The following is a 19,411-nucleotide window of genomic DNA, read 5'->3' on the forward strand; positions in this document are numbered from 1 at the left end:
CCCAGAAGGAAGAGATCTTTATTCACATGGAATTTAGAATCTATCTTCGTTAGGAAGGAACCGCCCGAAGAACCACTTCTTACAGAAACTCAGTAAAGGTTCCTTTGACTAAAGAGCTTGGAACTCTCCAACTCTTCGTGCCAATGCAATCCACCAAGAAGACTGTTTTCGAGGTCAACAAATCAATATCACATGAACGCAAAGGTTCAAAAGGTTATTGCATCAGTGCGGCTAAAATCAACCTAACAATAATTTGAAGCAGAGGGACTTTAATGGGAGTATCTAAACAAAAACTACCTTCAAAATCACACTGAAGGGCCTTGTCAGATCAAAAAAGGATTTGTGGTCTTAATTTAGATAAGCACCCAGGGTTTAAACAAATATTTAGAGCTCTGGGCTTTTAATAGATCTAGGTGTATTATTGGCACTGAGATACATTTTGGAGCAAGTATAATGCAAGATGAGGGAATGTGAGGTTTCTTGGAATGTCTGTTGAGGAGGATGGAAGACTATCGATCATACACCAGGTTGTTCGTAAATACTTACTTCCATTTACCCCAATGAAATACTAATTTTCTACATTTCCGAAACGACAGGCATTTTGCTGTTCAGTCACGCATACCAGATATGTTGAAATCTCCAAGCACAACCAGAGTACCCTTTCCCTCCAGTTTGATCTCTACACTCCCTTCTCCCAAGGTACTTGGGTGCGTGTTCTGTGTCCCACCCGCTGCAGCGATCCCTATAAACACCTCCCTACCCCCACCATCAAACAATAAATGCACAGAGGACGTAGCCCAACATGTGCAGCGCGAATAGCAGGAGGGCACGGGAATGCCCAGTGGAGCACTGAGCGACAGAAGCTGTGGAAGGCATGTCCAAGGAATTGTCAAGACTCAGGGTGTGGTGAAGATCATGTAGTGTAAAGGCTTTGAGAGTGGCAGTTTGAGGAGGTACAGGGCATAGTTCAGAAAATGGTGGAAGGTTCAGAAATAGATTTTCAGTGCAATAATATTAGTCTCTGATGGCAATGCAAACTCAAACATGTGCAAAGAGCCACCATGTTCTACCAGCAAAAGAGCTGAATTTCTAACACTGCAAGAGAGGCTACTAAAAAGAAGCGGTGATCACACTAGATTTCATTAAGTCTGAACTACCAAAGAATGGCACGAAAACTCAAGACAACTGAAAACATCAATAAGGGAATTGGAAAAGAGAAATACACAAAGGGGTCTGCACTTAAAGGTTAACAAATCAATAGTCGGGATTTGCATTTTTTCCTTTGTAGAACCTGGGGGCGCCATCATGTAGTCAAATCCCTACTTGCATAAAGGTTCACAAAAACATTGCTGTAATAGAATTAAAAACATGCTTTACACACCGCAACAGTTTCTTGAATTGTATGGAGTCTCTAAAACAAGAAAATAAAATCATTTGACAGATGCACGGAAAATGGCAGGCCTATCATGAAAAATTCTTGTGTGCAATTGTATCAGCAAATAAAAAGGCTCCGGATTTGCTCTGAACTTCACCATTTTATTTCCTTCCCGAGCTGCCTGTTTTCTTAACCTTCACTCGCCGCCAAGGCACAGTAGATAAAAATTGATAATTTAGTTATGAAAATATGTTCTGAATTGAATGAGCAGCACTGTCAGTGTCCGTTAGTCATCAATGAACGTTAATCTTCCAGGGCCCTCATTCTTCATCCACCTCCGGTATCGCTTCCATCTTGGGTCCGAGGCCATCTTCTTCTTCAGTTCCTCCTCTTGCTCCAGTTTATAAACCTTAAAAAAAAAAGAATTACAAACAAAAGAAATCTGGATGAGACACAGGTTATCAAAATAAAGAGGTTACAATAATTTCTAAATTCTTTAGACCACTCTCATATGGTTTCCATTTAAATACACATTTAACGAGAAAGGACAAAGAGAAGAAAGGATCACTTCACATGCTTTCGATTTACATTCAAATTTGACTGATAAACCTCACTAAAAATAAGGATGACAACAAAACGAATCTTACTTGCATGACTGAAGTTACCCTGGCTTTAAAACACAGTTGGTTTGCCCAGCCTTCCCAGATTTCACCACTCATGAACTCCTTCTGCTTTTCTTTTTGGATTCTCTCTGTACATCTCAAACTACCCTTACTCAGTACCCCCTTGTGACCAGTCTGCCCTTGCACACCGACCCCCACTCAAATAGAAATGTTCAATTTCCTGGCCACATGGACCCTGTTGCCATCAGATCAAACTTGCCACAATATTTCATTCTTAGTTTACCCACGATCGCACCTTGTGCATTTATGACATTTCTCCATCTGCACTGCACTGACCTACTTTTTGGGCAGGTTTGGATCTGGTTTTGCTCTGTGCAAAATACACAACCTGTCCTCCTCAAAGTCACCTTCTTTGGTGAATTCATCCCATGAACATCGCTCACATTTAGGGTCTTCTTGTTTCCAGTCATTTGCTCCAAGTAGTTGTGTATTTAAGCCATTGCACGATTCACCAACTAGGCTTCAAAATATTATTTTTGCCTAACTGCTTAATAATGAATTGATGTTGCATTCCCCTTCTTCATTTACCAATTCTTGGAACACTACCATTTTGTAAAAAAACATTTGATCTCCAAGGCAATAAAAGTATATGCACTAAATGCCCACTTATGAGGGTTCTAAAAATGAACTCGCTCATTCATGGGACTTTGCTACATTTCCCGATTGTTGAGGGTCTCTGAAAAACGAGTCCTTTCATTCCCGAACAATGCATTTAATCTTCAGAATATATCAAAACATAGAGACATCAGCCTTGAAGATTAAGTCTGTCAACCAATTTTATAAACCTAAAGGTTTATAATATGCTGAACCAGGCAGACTTTTCTTTGACAGACAAGAGGGGAAGGGGAAGGGGGGGCCCTCAAAAAAGTTATTCATTTTTCCTGACAATACTTTGGAGAAGAGCCACTAGGAATGGAAATACAGCTTAAAGCTATAAAAGGGTACTTTTATGCATTGAAACCAGATTTGTCAGATTGAAATGCTTTGCATTCAGAAAATGTACCAACTTTCTGAAACATTAAGACCCGATGATGAGCAGGAGAAGAGCAAGAAATAAGTAAAGAGGGACAATGACAAGATTGGTCTGTGGATCAGGATACATTCATTAAACGATTGCAAGGGTTGTGGCAAAGAAAACTATAGCCGGAAGTGAAAACCCAGGTGAAGACCACATGCTACAGTCTGCCAAGGATAGGGCTTACTGGGGAGGTTCCTCTGTACTGTACACAGAAGACCTAGAGGAAGAAATAAGCCTGCAGATGGTAAGTTATTATGCAAAGTTAAGACAGTTATCACATTCCTGCAAAATAAGGCACCAGGGTTTAAACTCCGAAAATCTACCCCCAGCCCAAACTAATGAAATTATCAAATTTGAAACTTGGTAAACAAGGTGTAACATTGGGCCAACTACACATAGTAAGTGAATCTAAAACAGATGCACATGGTTCAAAATAGGAAGCCAACCCTGATAAGGATCAGAGTTAATAGCATTTTGCATGCCACAGCTGTCCCCTACTCGTTTTAGTCCCTGGGTTTGGAAACCTTAGCTTGTTAAATGTTCCAAGATACAGAGCTATGGTGATACCATAACACAGAATAGGGGTGGGCAGGATGGATGCTTGGTTATATACAGATTATCTTCTTTATGTGGGTTGCGAAAATGAAGGGGTGAGCTAATCAGTGTGTGGCCTAAGGAGGGCACACCCGGACCCAAACAATACAAGTTGAGATTCAGGTGGTCTTGCTTGTATAAAGTCTTCATATTAAAAATTAAGAAATCTGGATCGTTCATAACAAAATATATGTATTTAATGTGATTTAGTTTACATAAGAAACTTTACACATAAGAATTAAGGAAATTAAATTTTTACAAGAAAAATACATCATCCATAAAATCAAAAACAATCCTAATAAAAAGCATCAAAGTCAGTCATACATACTTCATTTCCCATGTATAAACTACAAAATACATTTGATTCACAACTCATAACTAAATCTTTCATTCAATACATAAACAATTCAGTGATCAGATCAGCCTCCATTTTGTAAATAAATCACCCAGCAGAAAGGAGATGGAAAAAACAGCACCAATACACTCTTGGTTGGTTTACATAAAATCAGAGCATGTTGGCAACATGAGAGATTTTTTTTTATAATTTAACAAATATGACAGGTTAAAGCATGCAACCCTTTTTCATTCAGCACAAAACGCACACAAATCTTAAAGAATCTGCATGAATTCTCAAGTGGACTGCCCCATTTTACAGGGATGGGATACTGGGGGCGAGGGGATCTGAGTGGAGGACATCTAGTTTCCCCGCTATTCTCAATTACTGCAAATGCATAACTCCAAATGCGTACACCAGATCAATCTTCTAGTTTTGCTTATTATTGGGTTACAAAGTAAGCCCTGGCACCGTCCCATCTTGCATGCAGTTTGCCAACGGCTGGGGTGTTGCCCCATCTATCGCCAGACAGCTCAAAACTCAAACCTTCCGAGATGGAGATGCTGCCATACTCTGGATGGCTCTTAGGCCTTGTTGATTAGTAAAGAGCAACCCAAAAGCTTGAGGCAGTCTGCAGAAAATCAGTCCCTCTACAGTACAGTTTCCAGAAGAACTATTGAAATAATGTGTTCATTGCAACTGATTGGGATACAGTCGTCCACCTTAAGGTCGAACCGCAACTTGAAAATATTAGCAATTATGAAAGACACTGGTCTCCATTGCTCATTTTGTTTTGGGAACACTGCGCTCTTAAACAATTGATCTTTTCAAGTTTCTCCACATTACATAAATCTGTTTTGTTACAGAGTAACGAGGTCTTTATTCAACAAAAAGGCAAATCAAACTAGGAATGTATGTTGACAGTACGGAACTCCTCTACTGCACTTCACCACTCGACAATTGTAATCTCGGGCTGCCCGCCCAACATGCAGAACATTGTTGGTCTCCGAGCTGTAGAACAGATCCCTGTAGTCAACTAGATGTGGGACCAATCTACCACCGTTCATGGGCATATTACATGAGCACAATCCTTTTGTGCTGAAAGGGTTTCCGAAGACTGAGGCCGTAAAAGGTATTGGGGAGGGCTGTGGCACAACACAAGAGGATCTTCATAGGAAGAGTATAAAAAGTCCAGTATCAGGAATTTGTCATGCTAAGTACCTCTTCAGTAATACAAACATGCTTTAGCAAATTAAGGTAAGAATTTTCACTCTATACTAGACATTTACAAATAATTGTTAGGAGAGTTTTCTTTACCACCGCTAGTGTGTGTGGTTGTCCAAGAAATAACCGAAAACAAAAAAATTAAAGGAGAAATGAGCACATTTTTGGATCGAATAAGACAAAAATTACTTTATGCACTTTTTTAAATAATGTGGGGGGAGACCACCCGTACCCCCACCCCCTTACCTTAACGAATACCCTTACACCCCCGCCCCACCCATTTACTTAAATATACAAAAATCCCTACCAAATTCAATCAAAAAAATTCAGTCATTTCTACCTCGGTTTTTTGCATTCTGTCATTTCTATGGCTATTGTTGAATTTAGATAGACCAACCTATCAATGGTAGTGTGACGGAGCAGTTAGTATGCACTCTTACAGCATACCAACACAAATGCATATGTATCAATTAAAAAAAGGATGTGAATTAAATTAATTTACACGAGTTAACAGACACGTAGAAACAGTAAGGTGTCCAAAGTGAACACCCAGATCAACTAGAAAACAGTGATGCAATGCAATATCACAATATGTACCACTGCTACAATGGAAAGAGGAAAGGAAAACAATGGATAACCCGTATTAGGGGACTTATGAAGCACACCTGTAAAAATAACCATAACCGGATTGAAAAGTCCAGCCCTAGCCCCTGAGCAATGACCCAACAAGAGGCAGAGGTAAGTAAGCAGTTGTACTTATTTTGGGGAGGTGTTTGTCAATACGAAAGGTCGTCCCCAGAGGAGAAGGTCAATTGGCATGTGTAGTTATTTTAATAGAAATGGGCATTTACTTAAAATGTTTTTGACCAACTGACGGACACCTTGGTTCCACTGCCAAAGAGGAGGCCACGAATTAGTGCAGTAAGGACTGTGCCCTATGGAGATTTACGCTGTACAACAGGGAGAGGGTGAAAAGATTATGCAAGCACTCAGGAGACCCCTATGAGGAAGACCAGCAACTCTAGGTAGGTTACTACTCACAGATGTAGTACAGCGATTACTCAGATTTTTGCAGAGGTGGTCCAGTGATCACTGGTACAGGGGTACATTTCGGGAATGGGTGTGGGTCATGCTGGCAGCAGATGCGGTCCCTTTCACAGAAGGTGCCTGTAGCAAACTACTGGATTCTGACAAAGAAAGGTCTCTGTATGCAGTCCCACAATGCTGTCAAAGCACAAGAAATGAAACAGTCAGCAAGTAGTTTCAGGTGACTAAGCAACTGTCTGAAGGCAGCAAGGAAGACAACCAACTCCAGCTCTGGTAGTCTAGCCTAGTCGGGCAGCCACAAGGAGCAATAAAGCCACAAAGTTCCTCAATGATGTCACATACCATAGGGAATATCATGTACAGCAGTTCGGGTTCAAAATAGCCTCCCCTCTCAGGATGGGCAAACCTTCCAGACAGGAACAGTTTTGTGGGTCCTACGAAAGACAGCAGTCTGCTAAAGGAAGAGGATGAAAACCTTGTTGTCCCACACTGGCTCAAGGCAGTCCATCTGTGGATGTCTACCCGTGTTCAAAAGGGGCAGAGCGTCAACTGATGGGAATATCTGTTTCAGTTGCAGTCCCTGCGTCCTTCAAGGTCCTTCTGATATAAATGCCAGTCCAATAGCATCTTGGATCCGGCCCACTAAAGATCATCAGATGCCCCCTGGAGTCTGACGAGTTACAAGAGGGAAATCCTACAATCCAGACCTAGAGGTCTGTAGGTTTCTCCACCCGAACTGCCACAAATACTAATTTTACTCATCCATTTATTATATGTGCTTGAGAATTGATTTGGTCCTGGACTCTTCTAGGATGCAGGTGGCTTCATCGTAACCATCGCACACCATTCTGATCACTCTCCCATTTGTTCAAAGCTGTTCCTTTCCATATCACCCACATCTTGCCATTACTGATGCTCCATTTATGGTGAAATTTGAACTGCAAATAAAGTCTATTTTAAATCACAACTTTGAGTCAGTTCTGCTTGCATAGACAGACAGGGAGGCCTACAAGGTGTTCCTGCAGGAAGTATTCCTTGGGGCAGAGAACCTTATACTTAAAAACACTGACACACATGGGAGGGAATCACCTCGGACAGATGGGTGCTGTCCACAGTATCCGGAGGCTACTGCATCGAATTACTCTAGCGTCCCACGACCACCCTCCACGGCAAAAAGTACACTCGCAGGAACACCAGCGGATCCTCCGAGGAGATTGCTACTCTGCTGTTAAAGAACGCCATAGAGGTCGTCCCGGCCAACCAGGTAAATGGGTATTTATTCAACCTACTTTCTTGTGCCAAAGATCAATCTCAATGCGCCAGTATTAGATTTGTGCCCCGCAAACAATGTCAAGCCACAAAAATTCTGCATGACTACGCTACAAGAGGTAATGCTCCTACTAAAAAGGGGGATTACAAGCCAACACTGGATATGAAAGATGCCCATTTTCATATTTCAATGTTTCCAGCACACAGAAGATTCTTGCGTTTCAAGATAGCGAACCAGTACTACCAATACAAGGTGCTGCCCTTCGGAATAGCCTCAGCTCCAAGGGTATTCACCAAGGTACTGGCGGTGGTGGCAGCACACATGCGCAGCGAGGCAATCCCAGTGTAACCTTACCTGGACGACTGGCTCATTACAGGGGAGTCACCCCTAATTTGCAGCAAAACATCCAAAGAACCATCAACCTCCTCTTTCAATTGGGCTTCTCCATCAACGAGAAAAAGTCAAGCCTGGTGCCAAGCACCTTGAAACAGTTCCTAGGAGCTGTCCTAAATAATCAAGAGGGGTTGGACATTCAGTCAGAGGAAAGAATTCGGAATTTGTTGCTGCAAATTCCTCAATATCAAGCCGGTCGCCAAATAAGGGTGCGCAAAGCAATGAGTTTGCTAGGCATGATGGCTTCTTGCATTTACTTGGTTGTACACAAAGACAAGCTGGTTTTATGTACTCACCCTAGATTCTCACCTAAATTCACCTCCAAATTTCATGTAAACCAGTCAATTGAGCTACCGGCTTTCTTCCAGGAACCCAAAAGCTCAGCTGAGTTAAAACGCCACACACTAGATGTGAGGAAAGCGGTCCTCTACTACGTAGACAAGACCAAATGCTAAGAAAAACAGATCAATCGTTTGTCTCCATAGCACCAGGCAGAGAAGGTGACCGCATTTCTAAAAATGCCATCTCTAGGTGGATAGTCAGATGTATCCAACTGTGCCTACCTTTTACGCCCAGGGCTCACTCCACAAGAGGTACTGGAGCCACTCATTCCAACAAAGATACACAAGTGGAACAAGCGGTCCTAAGACATTTATTCGCTCATGAACCTTCTCACATCCCACCTCCATCCACTGCTCGCTAATCTATGCACAGCATGTGATCTAAGCAGATTCCACAAGCCTCAGAAGGGATACATTACTCACCGTAATTGTATTTCTGATGCTTGTATCTGCTTAGATTCAAATGCGGCCCACCCTTCCTCCCCTCGGAGAGAAGGCACATGGATGCTTATGAGCTTGTCTAATACGTATCTGCCTGGATACAACTCTACTCACGCGACACCTAATGTTACCTCATGTCAGAAAAATACAATCTGAGGGACCTACACGCGTGAGGGATCATGGGTACAGTGGAACTCACACTAGGGATAATATTACTGGCATGCCCCGTCGACGTCCCTTTTCGAGTTTCGAAAACAACTAATAATGCTTCCACTAGATGTCGACCTATCATGTATCAAGGATTGATATCAATATCACAGCGCATGGGGGAAGGAGGCTGCATGGGTTTAGGCACGAAATGAAGGCAGAACAAAGACGAAGCATGTTCTACAAGCACATGAAATGCATTGCATTATGATGTAACCATAAGGAATGATCGACATATCCGCAAGATAATTAGAGGCAGTTCAATGGGGCAGAGAGCATCATGAAGACAGATGTGCAGGATGGGTGGGGGGCTCGCTTATCGACAAAAATGCCTTTAATGATAAAGTGACAAATCATGAAGTAACAAAAAACAAATCAGGTCGTCGGTGGTGAAGGCTACAGTTAAAAGCAGAGGGTTAGGTGAATTTATAAATTGAGCAGATGTTAGAGTCACCAGCGACAAAACCTTGTGACCAATGGCAGCAAGTTTGGGATAAAGACGTGGGGGGGTTCGGTTGGTCCCGTGCACGCAGTAGACTGAGGACCAAGCGAGTTCAGCGCGTGTAGGCAGCGCACAGCATGGAGGGTACGCGGATTCTGGGTACAAAGAAGCACAATGTTGATTGGGAATTGTGACAGGCACTGGTCATCGTGGTGGTGGGGAAAAAAATGTATGTTGTAAGGGATTGGGAGGAGTTGAGCAAGGTGCAGCAGTGTTTTAAAGAAAAAAAAATGTTATGGCGATGTGGTCGGGGGAATGTGCATTGGAGTTGGGGAACAGGGGAGGGAACATGGGGCGGGTGCGATTCAAAGGGACAGTGAGGGCTGTTGACGGGAACACGGGGTGGTTGCTTGATGTCGGAGTCATTGTGAGCATATTGCTTGAGACATGATCTTACAGGGGTAGGTGAAAGGGCACGCTCCGCCTGCGGACCAGGGGGCGGGGGGTAGATGGTCGCCTGGCCATAGCTGGTGTGCGCATTGTGTTGTACAGTAAATATGTGACAAATTGTCTGGCGTTCATGTAAATCACACTCGCCATAGGTGAATGGGCCATATGGCACGGATTGAAGTGCAAAGCACAGCAGATCAATGTTCGGGCATCTGTTGCAGACGAGGCCTGTTAAGGCATGTTCCAGTAATGTGGCACGCTCGTGCAGCCATGTGGCAAGGTATAATTTGTTTTGCATGACGGCGGGAAACATGGGGTGGGAAGTTTTGTGGAAGGGGTAGTGCCGCTGAGGAGGTTGAGAGTTTTGCTTCAGAGCGCTTGTCGGCATAGGCCTTGCGGTGCAGACAGTGCGCGAGGCGTGGGCTCATTAAAAAAAAATAATGGTGACAGGGGCTGCGGCTTCCAGAGCACCATGAAGGCCCAGCACACGGCAAATGTTGAGCGTTTTGGGTGGGGGGTAGCCGTGTGGTTAATTTCAACGGAAGTGCAGTCCACGCTACATGTAGTGACTGGATTGTGACTTCAGAATTGGTGCGGTTTTTACCATGATGTGTGTTATGTTTCTTGGTAATCTCATGCTAATAGTATTGTTGATGCTTTCATGAATATTTTAAAAAAATGGAAAAGCAAAAATGAAACCCGTTTCACACGAACTCTGGGTACCTCTTGCCGCACACGAGGCCAGGAGGAATATATGTGTGTAGATGTAGAAGGAAAGGGAGTGTGATAATGGTAGAGGGGAGGAGTGCGGGAAATGGGGAGAGAATGGGTACTGTACTGTTAAAGGCGACTTTGGAGCAAGGGGGCGCACGGCCAGGCATGGGGGCAAAGTGATCCGGGCACTGAGGTACAAACCATGACATTGTATAGTCGGTGGAATATGACTTCGAACTGGCACCGATTGACCAATTGCACTTCGTTGTCCTTGGAAATCATGCTAATGGTGTGGCCGGAAAACTGCTGCAGTGGGCCACATTTTGGCTAACATGCCCCAGTGGATGAGTTACTTCACAATGTGGCTAATAGACCAGTGTTGCTGAATACATACGCACAATTTGCAGCACAGTAGAAAATAAAAAATATATGCTGCAACACGTACTAAACATAAGCTCAATGGGGCATACTAACGTCTAATCAGGCGCTGGGCAAGGTTAAAGTAGTTGGGAGGTTGCTACTGACCACAGACACCAGAATGCATTTGGTGGGGTACCCACAAAACATTTTACAGCGGCTCCTGAACCGCAGGTCAAGACTCTATATGGTGAAGGCATGATCGGGGACAATTCCATTGCTAACTGAATTTAGTGGCGGCATGTCGGCCACCATGCCATTGTTTAATGTAATGCAAATAAAGGCACTTTGTCGATGGGGAATTTCGTTTTCGTGCTACGGTGTAGGGGATTGGTTCGGGGGTGCCAATTTATGAGATTATGGGCGATGAATAAACGTGCCTTCGGGAATGCGAGTCATGGGGAAGGCACTGCGCATACTTTGGGGTTTCAAGGGGCTTGATGGGGGCAGGGCCTTGGAAATGTGTTCAACATACATCCCTCACGAGTCGTCTTCTTCAACCGTTGCTGCAATGGTGGCGTGGGTAGGACTAGGAAGTTGTAATGGGTTCAGAAATGGCAATTGCCACCCAGAGGAAATAGGTGTAGCCAGTGCTTAAAGTGGGCCGGGGCCGGGCCCCGGCAGTCTCCAAAAAGTGGGGCTGAGCCGGGGCCCTGCCGGGGCCCCGTCCCACTGCCCGCAACATTGGCAGGATGCATTATCCCGTCGCGGCCGCAGCCGCGACGGGAGAGGCGCCTGCCATGAAGTCAGGCGATCTGACAGAAGTGGCAGCCAACCACAGCGACGCTGTGCCTGGCTGCCACTTCCATCAGTCACAGTAACTGCATCTGGTGACCCCTCGCGAGAGGTCACCAGAGGCAGTGCCTTTGTTTCCCCAGGTCGCTGAGGCGTCTTTAACCCTCGGCGAACCTGGGGTTTCCTCGACATATTTCGAGGTTTATAAAAGATGGCTTTGAAAGTACACATTTCAAGCCATCTTTTATAAAGCTTTGCCGACAGACAATTTTGTCCATAGTCAAAGCTTTATAAAAGACGGCTTGAATTGTGTACTTTCAAAGCCATCTTTTATAAACCCGCAATGTTTAAAAAAGATGGCCTGAAAACTAGGCAAACCGTAGGGTATGCACACAAATATATATAAATGTTATATATTTGTGTACGTACCTTACTATGGTGTGTATACTATGCAAGCCATATTTTCTAAACATAGAAATATGTTACATATTTCTATGTTTAGAAAAGATGGCTTGCATAGTATACACACCATAGTAAAGTACGTACACAAATATATAACATTTATATATATATGTGTTTATACCCTACGATTTGCGTACTTTTTAGGCCACGCCCCTCACAAGCCACGCCCCCAAATGAGCCCCCCCCCCTCGATTTCTTACCCCACTTAAAGCCCTGGGTGTAGCAACAATTTGCCAAAGTTTATGTTCTCATAATAGAGAAACAATTTGATTTGGCCTAAATGGGTGGCATAGCCCGTTCATAATTATTGAATGCGGACGATCAGGCGGTACCTGCCATCAGAATAATTCGGTTAGTTACTCTCTGCTTGTAAAGCGCACATTATATTACAGCTGATGGTCATGCAACACACAGGAATGTGAGTGTGCAAGGAGCACAACGTGTAGTGCGATGGTTTGACCAGAATGGACGTTGGTCCATTGGTGGTTTTCAAACATGTCTCACACTCCACAGGGTGAATGGTGGAGGTTGTCCAATCGGTAAGGCACAAGGTTAAGGCATTTAGGGCAGTAGACCGATGAGTGAGCGAGTTCCGCACGTGTAGACAGGGCGCAGCATAGATAGAATACAAACTCTGGGGGCGCAATGAATCGTGAGGTTAAGAATTGTTGCGACAGGCCCTGGGCATCATAACAGTTGTAATAAATGTATCTGCAATGAATTAAGAATTGTTGGGCAATGTGCAGCCGTGTTTTAAAAAATAAAAACAAAGTTTTATAACTGATCAAGGGAATGTGGATGGAATTGGGCAGCAGGAGAGGTAACACGGGGCGGGTACGACGCAAGGGGACACCAAGGGCTGTTGACGGAACACGGTGATGACAAGCAACAGATGGCCCGCGGCATGCAAAGGTCAGGGCGTTCAAAGCCAAGGCGGCAGGTACAAGGTCATAAATTCTGGGCTCAGGATAAAACATTTTTTAAAAAAGAATTAAATAAACACAGGGCAGCGGACCATTGGGCGCTCTGCAGGGAAGCTAAGCATTGTATGGGTGGCTGTTAGTCAACAGCAACAGGGCAGATCACAGGGGTGGGGGTGGAGAGGATATATGGAGCGGCTGGGGTAGACAAACAAGTTTCCAGACAGGGGATTGGTCACCCAGTTTTAAACATGACTGTCTGGGGAAAGAATTTTGTTGCTTTTTAAGGCGAGTACAGCCCAGCACCACGGGCAAATCTGAGGCAACTTGCAGGGAAGGGAGGAGCAAGGAGGGAGGGGGTGGAGCAGCCGAGTGGTTAATACATAATGATCAAGTACTTGCAAATATTGTGTCGTGCATAATTAACCTATCGGTCATGTTATCGCGCCGTCCGGTCTCCGTGTTGCACAGGTCAGTGACACGCACTGTTGAATTACAGTGCAATGTGTTGGAAGGCCTTGCCATATTATGGTGTTGGGGGGGATACCGACGTCATTTCGTTTTGGGGCATTATTCCAGCCAATAGTCGGCCCCCGTGCATACAAGCAATGTTTATAGTGGGGCGCGCAAGTAGGATTCCCCCTAATTGCAGAGGAGAGGGGTGCTCCGGCTGGCTTACCTAGGGGGAGAAAGGTGGTGTTACTCTAAGGATTGAGAGCTCAGGGTGCAGTGGGCTCTCATTGGAAACGCGACAACACCGAGCAACACAGTTTCAACCCCGGGTTCACGCATGGACACATATGGTATTGGCGCGCTGTGAATAACTTAGCATATGAAAGCCAGGGCACAACGCAAGGTGGGAGGGGGCGGGAGGGAATAGAAGTTGAGAGGGATGGGGAACCTTAAAGGAGGGTGGTCACAAATGGTAGGTTGATGGTAACAAAGGGCGAAGAGGTACTCCAGATGGTAAGGAATGGGATAAATTGGTTGGGACACCATCCAAGGGGTGGTTGGCGAGGTCAGGAATCATAACCAGACAATCAGGGCAGGAGCTATCACCAAAAAGGGTTGAAGGACCCAAAAAATGTAAAAAAAAAAAGGGAAGGAAAAGAAAACGGAGGAGGCGGGAATCTGGCCAGGGGCAAAGGGACATGGCATGGCCTAGGGCTCAGAATAACAGAATATACTGCCCCCCCCACCAAATAGATAGAGGTGTAATTCCAGCTAAGAACTGGACTGGGGGATGGCATTAAGACAATCTGGGCAGGGGGAAAGTTAAGGAAAACCATGGGTTGGGGGAAGGGGGGGTGTTTGTGGAGGAAAAAGGCGGGCCTTTATTATGGTGAAGTGAATTAATGTGTCATGACCTATACCAATACAATTTGTCTTTTGTTTTCAAGGTGGCCACGCTCGTGGGGGCAACAAAATGAAAAGGGGGGCCCACAGCTTCCAAGACAGCTGGCCCAGGCGCAGATTCGCAAATGTACTTGCATATAGTGAGTAAATAGTATGTGTAAGCAAATAGTACACATAGGATGGAAGACGAAAGAGAAGAAACAGACCGGAAGATAGGTAAAGCAGGACAAAATGCCTGCCGTCACCAAAATGGAGCTAGTTGGGTATTACAGTGGTGCAGCATATTCATACAGCTAGGGCAACGCCGAAAGCAGACAAGGGCGGGGCAAACAGTCAAGGTAGGACGCGCGAGTAGGTTCGCCTCCCCAAGGCAAGAAAATAGTGGGGGGAGAGGGGTGCTCTGGTGGGCGTAACCGGGAGGTACGGGGGGTAAGGGAGTAGGCGTATATGGCAGGAAGGGAGAAAGTTAAGGGGACAATATCACCAAAGAAGATTCTCTCCCTCACTCATATAGCACGTGCATAGGAGATGGTATGTATAGCACGCCTATACACATGTGTTTCAAGGTACGACAAGGCATAGGAAGTGGACAAGGGGGCCAGGGTTAGGAACGGGTTGGGTGAATGTAAAGTTAGAGTAGGTACACCTGGCCAACAGGGAGCAAGGGCGGTGGGGGGGGGATGAGGGAGGGGGACAGGCGGTGAAAAGGTTTAACGATCCTGCACCTGGGAAAGTAGTAAAAGTGGAACCGGCTGCAAAATAAGGCCGGTGCCGAAAGGGGGAGTGTTCAAAGTACAAGTTAGCAAGTTAATAAAGTGGAAAAGTGAAAGTTGTTGGCATTAGCTCTGCATAAACTGAGGCTGCTCGCCATCAAGTCAGAGTTCATAATAAGTTAAAGTGGAAAAGTAACGGCGTCAGTTCCGCTCAACGGATGCTGCTCGCCACCAAGTGGGGAATGTAAGGGTGTGCAGTTCAGAGAAGTATAACCTGATGCTGTATTACTGAGTATCAAGTAACGGAGCACCTGTAAGCTACCTCCTGCTTAAATAAAGCAACTGCGGCCAATACATTCACAACTGAGCCAGTGTATTATTTATAGTGGGGCGTTGGGGGAGGGAGTGGGAAGGGAAAGGTGTGGAGGGACGCAGGGTAAACAAAGTTGAATAAAAAAAAAACAGTTCACCAAATGCAGGTCCCGGGAAGGCCTGTGTGGGGTGTTGCGGCTATGCATTCCACTGAGCTCCAGGTACAATGTCAGAGCGCACTTTCCGGCCCCACCAGGCCCAGGGGAGCAACAGCTGCTGAGCTTTGCGGGAGCCGGCCTGCATGGCGGAGTAAACACTTGTCCCCGGCACCAGAGGTAGGGAGCAGAGCAGCAGCATCCCCACAGCCCGTGTGGAGCAGTCTGGAAAGGCTGGAGGCCTGGGGAAGTGGGCCCACCAGGGAGATCACAGTGCTGAAAGCAGCAGAGCGCCAAACCCGCTCCAGTGGTCGTTCCCTGGGACATGCAGAGCTCTGCAGAGGCCGGGAGAAGCAGGGATGAATTGCAGCCTTAACACAGTGGAGCCAGCCTGATAGTGAAATCCAGAGGCTTTTGTGGAGCCTGCAAATGAGATGCCCGCAATGGGACCTGGTGGCAGAGGAATACGTGGGGCTCTAAACCCTCCCCCACCAACCCCCAGTCTTGGTGAGCTCTGGTGCACTCATCGGCCCCTGAAGGTGGCTGGGGGCCCAATGAGCTTCAGAGGATGCCGTAGAGGGGGACCAGAACCAGCGGCATAGACCAGGAGTGGAGAGGTGATCTGTGGGGGATTGTGCTCGTCACGAGTGGAGAATAATGCTGTGTCCCCGTATGGAATGTTATAGCACCCACCCGGCGGAACTCAGGGAACACCCAGGAGGCTGACTGAGAACCCCTCGTCCCGCCCGATGTTTGGCGGCCGACACTGCAAGGCACAACTCAGAACCGGGAGCCTCGCATCTTGGGGAGCTCTTGGAGCTGTGCAGATACGCAGACCTGGTGGAAGGGTACGGCTGCAGCTCTGTGGCGTAGGGGACAGGTAGCCCCTCTGGATGTCGCTGCGTAAGGCGCAGAAGACCCGCTCTGATTTCCCAGTGGTCCCCAGTCGAGGTATGGAGAAAGGGGGCAAGGAGATGGCAGCGGGTGGAGCGGGCGACACCACACTCCCAAAAAGGGACCTCCGAGTGTATGGCCTCTTACGACAAACGTCCCATTTGTCGAAAGGAGGTCTCTGAGGCCAAAGAAGGAATCCAAAAATCGATCACAGACCTAGCATCCAACCTAAAGCATGGTAGATTCCAGCACTGCAGCCGCACAACAAGAAGGCAGCAACTAGAGGGTTAACTGGGTTCGAGAAAGCCATTATATCGCTAAACAGCGATAAAGTGCTTATTTCTCGTCTATATTCGTGTCTGGGCAGCAGGGGGTTAATGTGCTTCCTTTGTGGGGGCATGGCACAGGGAGCTGGCGGTTGAGATCCAAATACAGGGATGGAGGAAAGACTGGCGGGGACTGAAAAAGGCTACCAGAAGTGTGCAGTATGCAGCGGGGGTATAAATGTATTGCTTGGGGGTACTCTACCCCCCCGGACAGACTGCAGTGTGTTGGTGGGGGGAGTGGAGAATGGGCTCTGTTAATATGGGATATGGCAGTGCTGGTACGTACATGCATATTTGGGGGAGAAGCCCTAAACTGACGCATTACTGGTTGGACAACTTGAATACACAGAATGGTATCACAGGGGCGGACGCTGGATCAAATCATTTGCTTGTTTGGCATCCGTGGGCTGAGTGCAAGGACTCTGTACTGGTTGGACATCCAATTATTGCAAAACATGCTCCTTATGGCTAAAGCTGTGATTGCAGCCTTTTGGAAGTAGCCAAGAATTCCCTTTGATCGATGACTGGTGGGCATGCATGTGGTCTGATTGGAGTGGAGAAGGGGACATCCTTTTTGGACGAGGCACAATGTTTTTTCAGGAGGTGAGCGGATTCTTAGACAATGCGTTCACCCATTATAAGGACTTTACATGCCCCTCCAGACAGCGTTCTGGGTTTGCTCAAACATGTAGAGACTGGGTGTATGATCTCCTGGGTGAACAAGGTGGGATGCTAGATAACCTTGAAAGCACCACTATGAGTCTGCAGAAATATTTTATGCTTCCTTACCTTTATTATGTTTGTTGTTTAATCTGGTTTACTTGTACTCCCGTGTGACACGGGTGATTCCTGAAAGCTGCGATATGAGCATGGGAATCGTGCGCACTGTTATTTTTGTAAATGCCAATAAAAAGATTGAAATACAAAGAAAATGCAAGGCCATGGGTGCCTGCACAGCATATCAGATAGCTCACCTCATAGTTTTCCCTTTTCCAAAGTTCTCGTTCAAGGAAAACTGTTTTTTGATAGTCCTCCAGAGTGTCAAACTGAGACTGGGGCATCTTCATGAATCTGCGTACGATATACAGTTTTTCTTCCTCGCCATATTCTTGTCTTTTGATATTAAAAGTGTAAACCCACCAGCAGTACCACGCAAGGTACTTGCATAAGTACAGAGGACATAAGACGATTTGGAAAAGTAGGATATCATATATTCGAGGCTTCTGATAACCTCCTTTAATATCTATTTTAGTCTTTATAATGTTTCGTATAATCTCTTCTTCCTCTTCTCGGATTTCCTCTTTAGACCTTCTGTTTTTACCCTTTTCTTTGGCTCTATTTAGAAGACCTTGTTGCTTGGCAATATCTGTGGCTTGAATTCGATACTTTGGCACCGTAGAGATATAATTTATGGCTTCATTGTAGCTGGCCCACCAGCTGTAGAACTAGAATATTAAAGAAAACAAAAACAGTGAAACACTATCTTGGTTTAACAACAGTAACAGTTCAGTTTGCATGATACAAAGGAAAGAAATTGTTCCTGACCCAAATAGAATCTCACTTTGTGAACCATCATGAAACACAATTCCAAGAGACTTGACAAGCACCTACAATTATTTTTCTAATGCAGCCATTCTAGAATCTACACCACAGTGCTGCGACCATATTCCGAAAATACACAAAAAGCACCCCCACATCAAGCACATGGTTGGCATCAATGCTTTTGCAGAACACCCAGTTACATACCCAATCTTCATCTCAAGAATGATAAAAATTCCAATACAGCACTCGAAGCCCAGCCTCAATGTTGAGAACTAATTTTATGGTTATAGATGATGTAACAAACGTGGAAAAGCATATATTAGTGGATGCATGCCATGAACCCAATCAGAATGCTTATTGCAATACATATTTGGCATACTGAGATTTGTTTTTCAAGTTCATGCAGCACAAGCAGAGTTTTGCTAAATATCAATTGCAGTCCATCCTTGTTACTGGCTTGGTATTTTTCGTGCATTATTCTCGATCAATGTTATTTTCTGATGGGCTTCGGTTACTTAAATTTAGTCGGGGTAGAAATGGAAGGGTAACGGCTTATAAGAGTTAATCCAATTATAAAAGTTAAGTAAAGGGCTGTGGGATTTTATCTAGGTATTTAAGGCAGGGGGTCGTTTTGGTTTACATTTTTGATTGTACGGAATTTTCCCCTCATTGACGATTTATGCTTCTACCTTAGAGACACCCAGCTCTTTTTGCTGCACTTTAGGACTTTTAATTTCTAACCTGGAGACAGCAAGACCATTTTCCCCCACTCGCTCATGTATTTTTATGTGTTTTGGACGGTTTCTTTTGACTTTGGAGTCTGACAAACTCCATAGGCATCATCTTTACATTGTCACACATAGGGCTGTACCGAATAGCATATTTAGTATTCGGCCGGATACCGAATAGTTTGTCAACTATTCGGCCGGTGCCGAATAGTGAGCCGAATAGTTTTTTTTTTTAGGCCCCCCTATGCAATACAATCTCGGGCCACCGGCTTTGGCCCGGTGGCCCGACAAACACAACATTATTGCGGTGAGGCCGCA

At 45.4% G+C, this 19,411-nt stretch overlaps 1 protein-coding gene across 1 annotated transcript in view; it reads right to left on the reverse strand.

Annotated features, from left to right (window-relative positions):
- Positions 1–1,515: 1,515 nt before the first annotated feature.
- Positions 1,516–19,411, reverse strand: part of DNAJC25 (DnaJ heat shock protein family (Hsp40) member C25) — an 82,160-nt gene continuing 64,264 nt past the window's right edge. The window contains exons 3-4 of the mRNA XM_069630807.1: positions 17,798–18,268; positions 1,516–1,784 (exon numbers count right to left, since the gene is read on the reverse strand). Coding sequence (XP_069486908.1) covers positions 1,662–1,784; positions 17,798–18,268 — 594 coding nt within the window. The 3' untranslated portion in view covers positions 1,516–1,661. The remainder of the gene's footprint in view (positions 1,785–17,797; positions 18,269–19,411) is intronic.

The sequence above is a fragment of the Ambystoma mexicanum genome, chromosome 6q, assembly GCF_040938575.1.
Source record: "Ambystoma mexicanum isolate Mex_15411 chromosome 6q, UKY_AmexF1_1, whole genome shotgun sequence".
Classification (NCBI taxonomy): Eukaryota; Metazoa; Chordata; class Amphibia; order Caudata; family Ambystomatidae; genus Ambystoma; species Ambystoma mexicanum.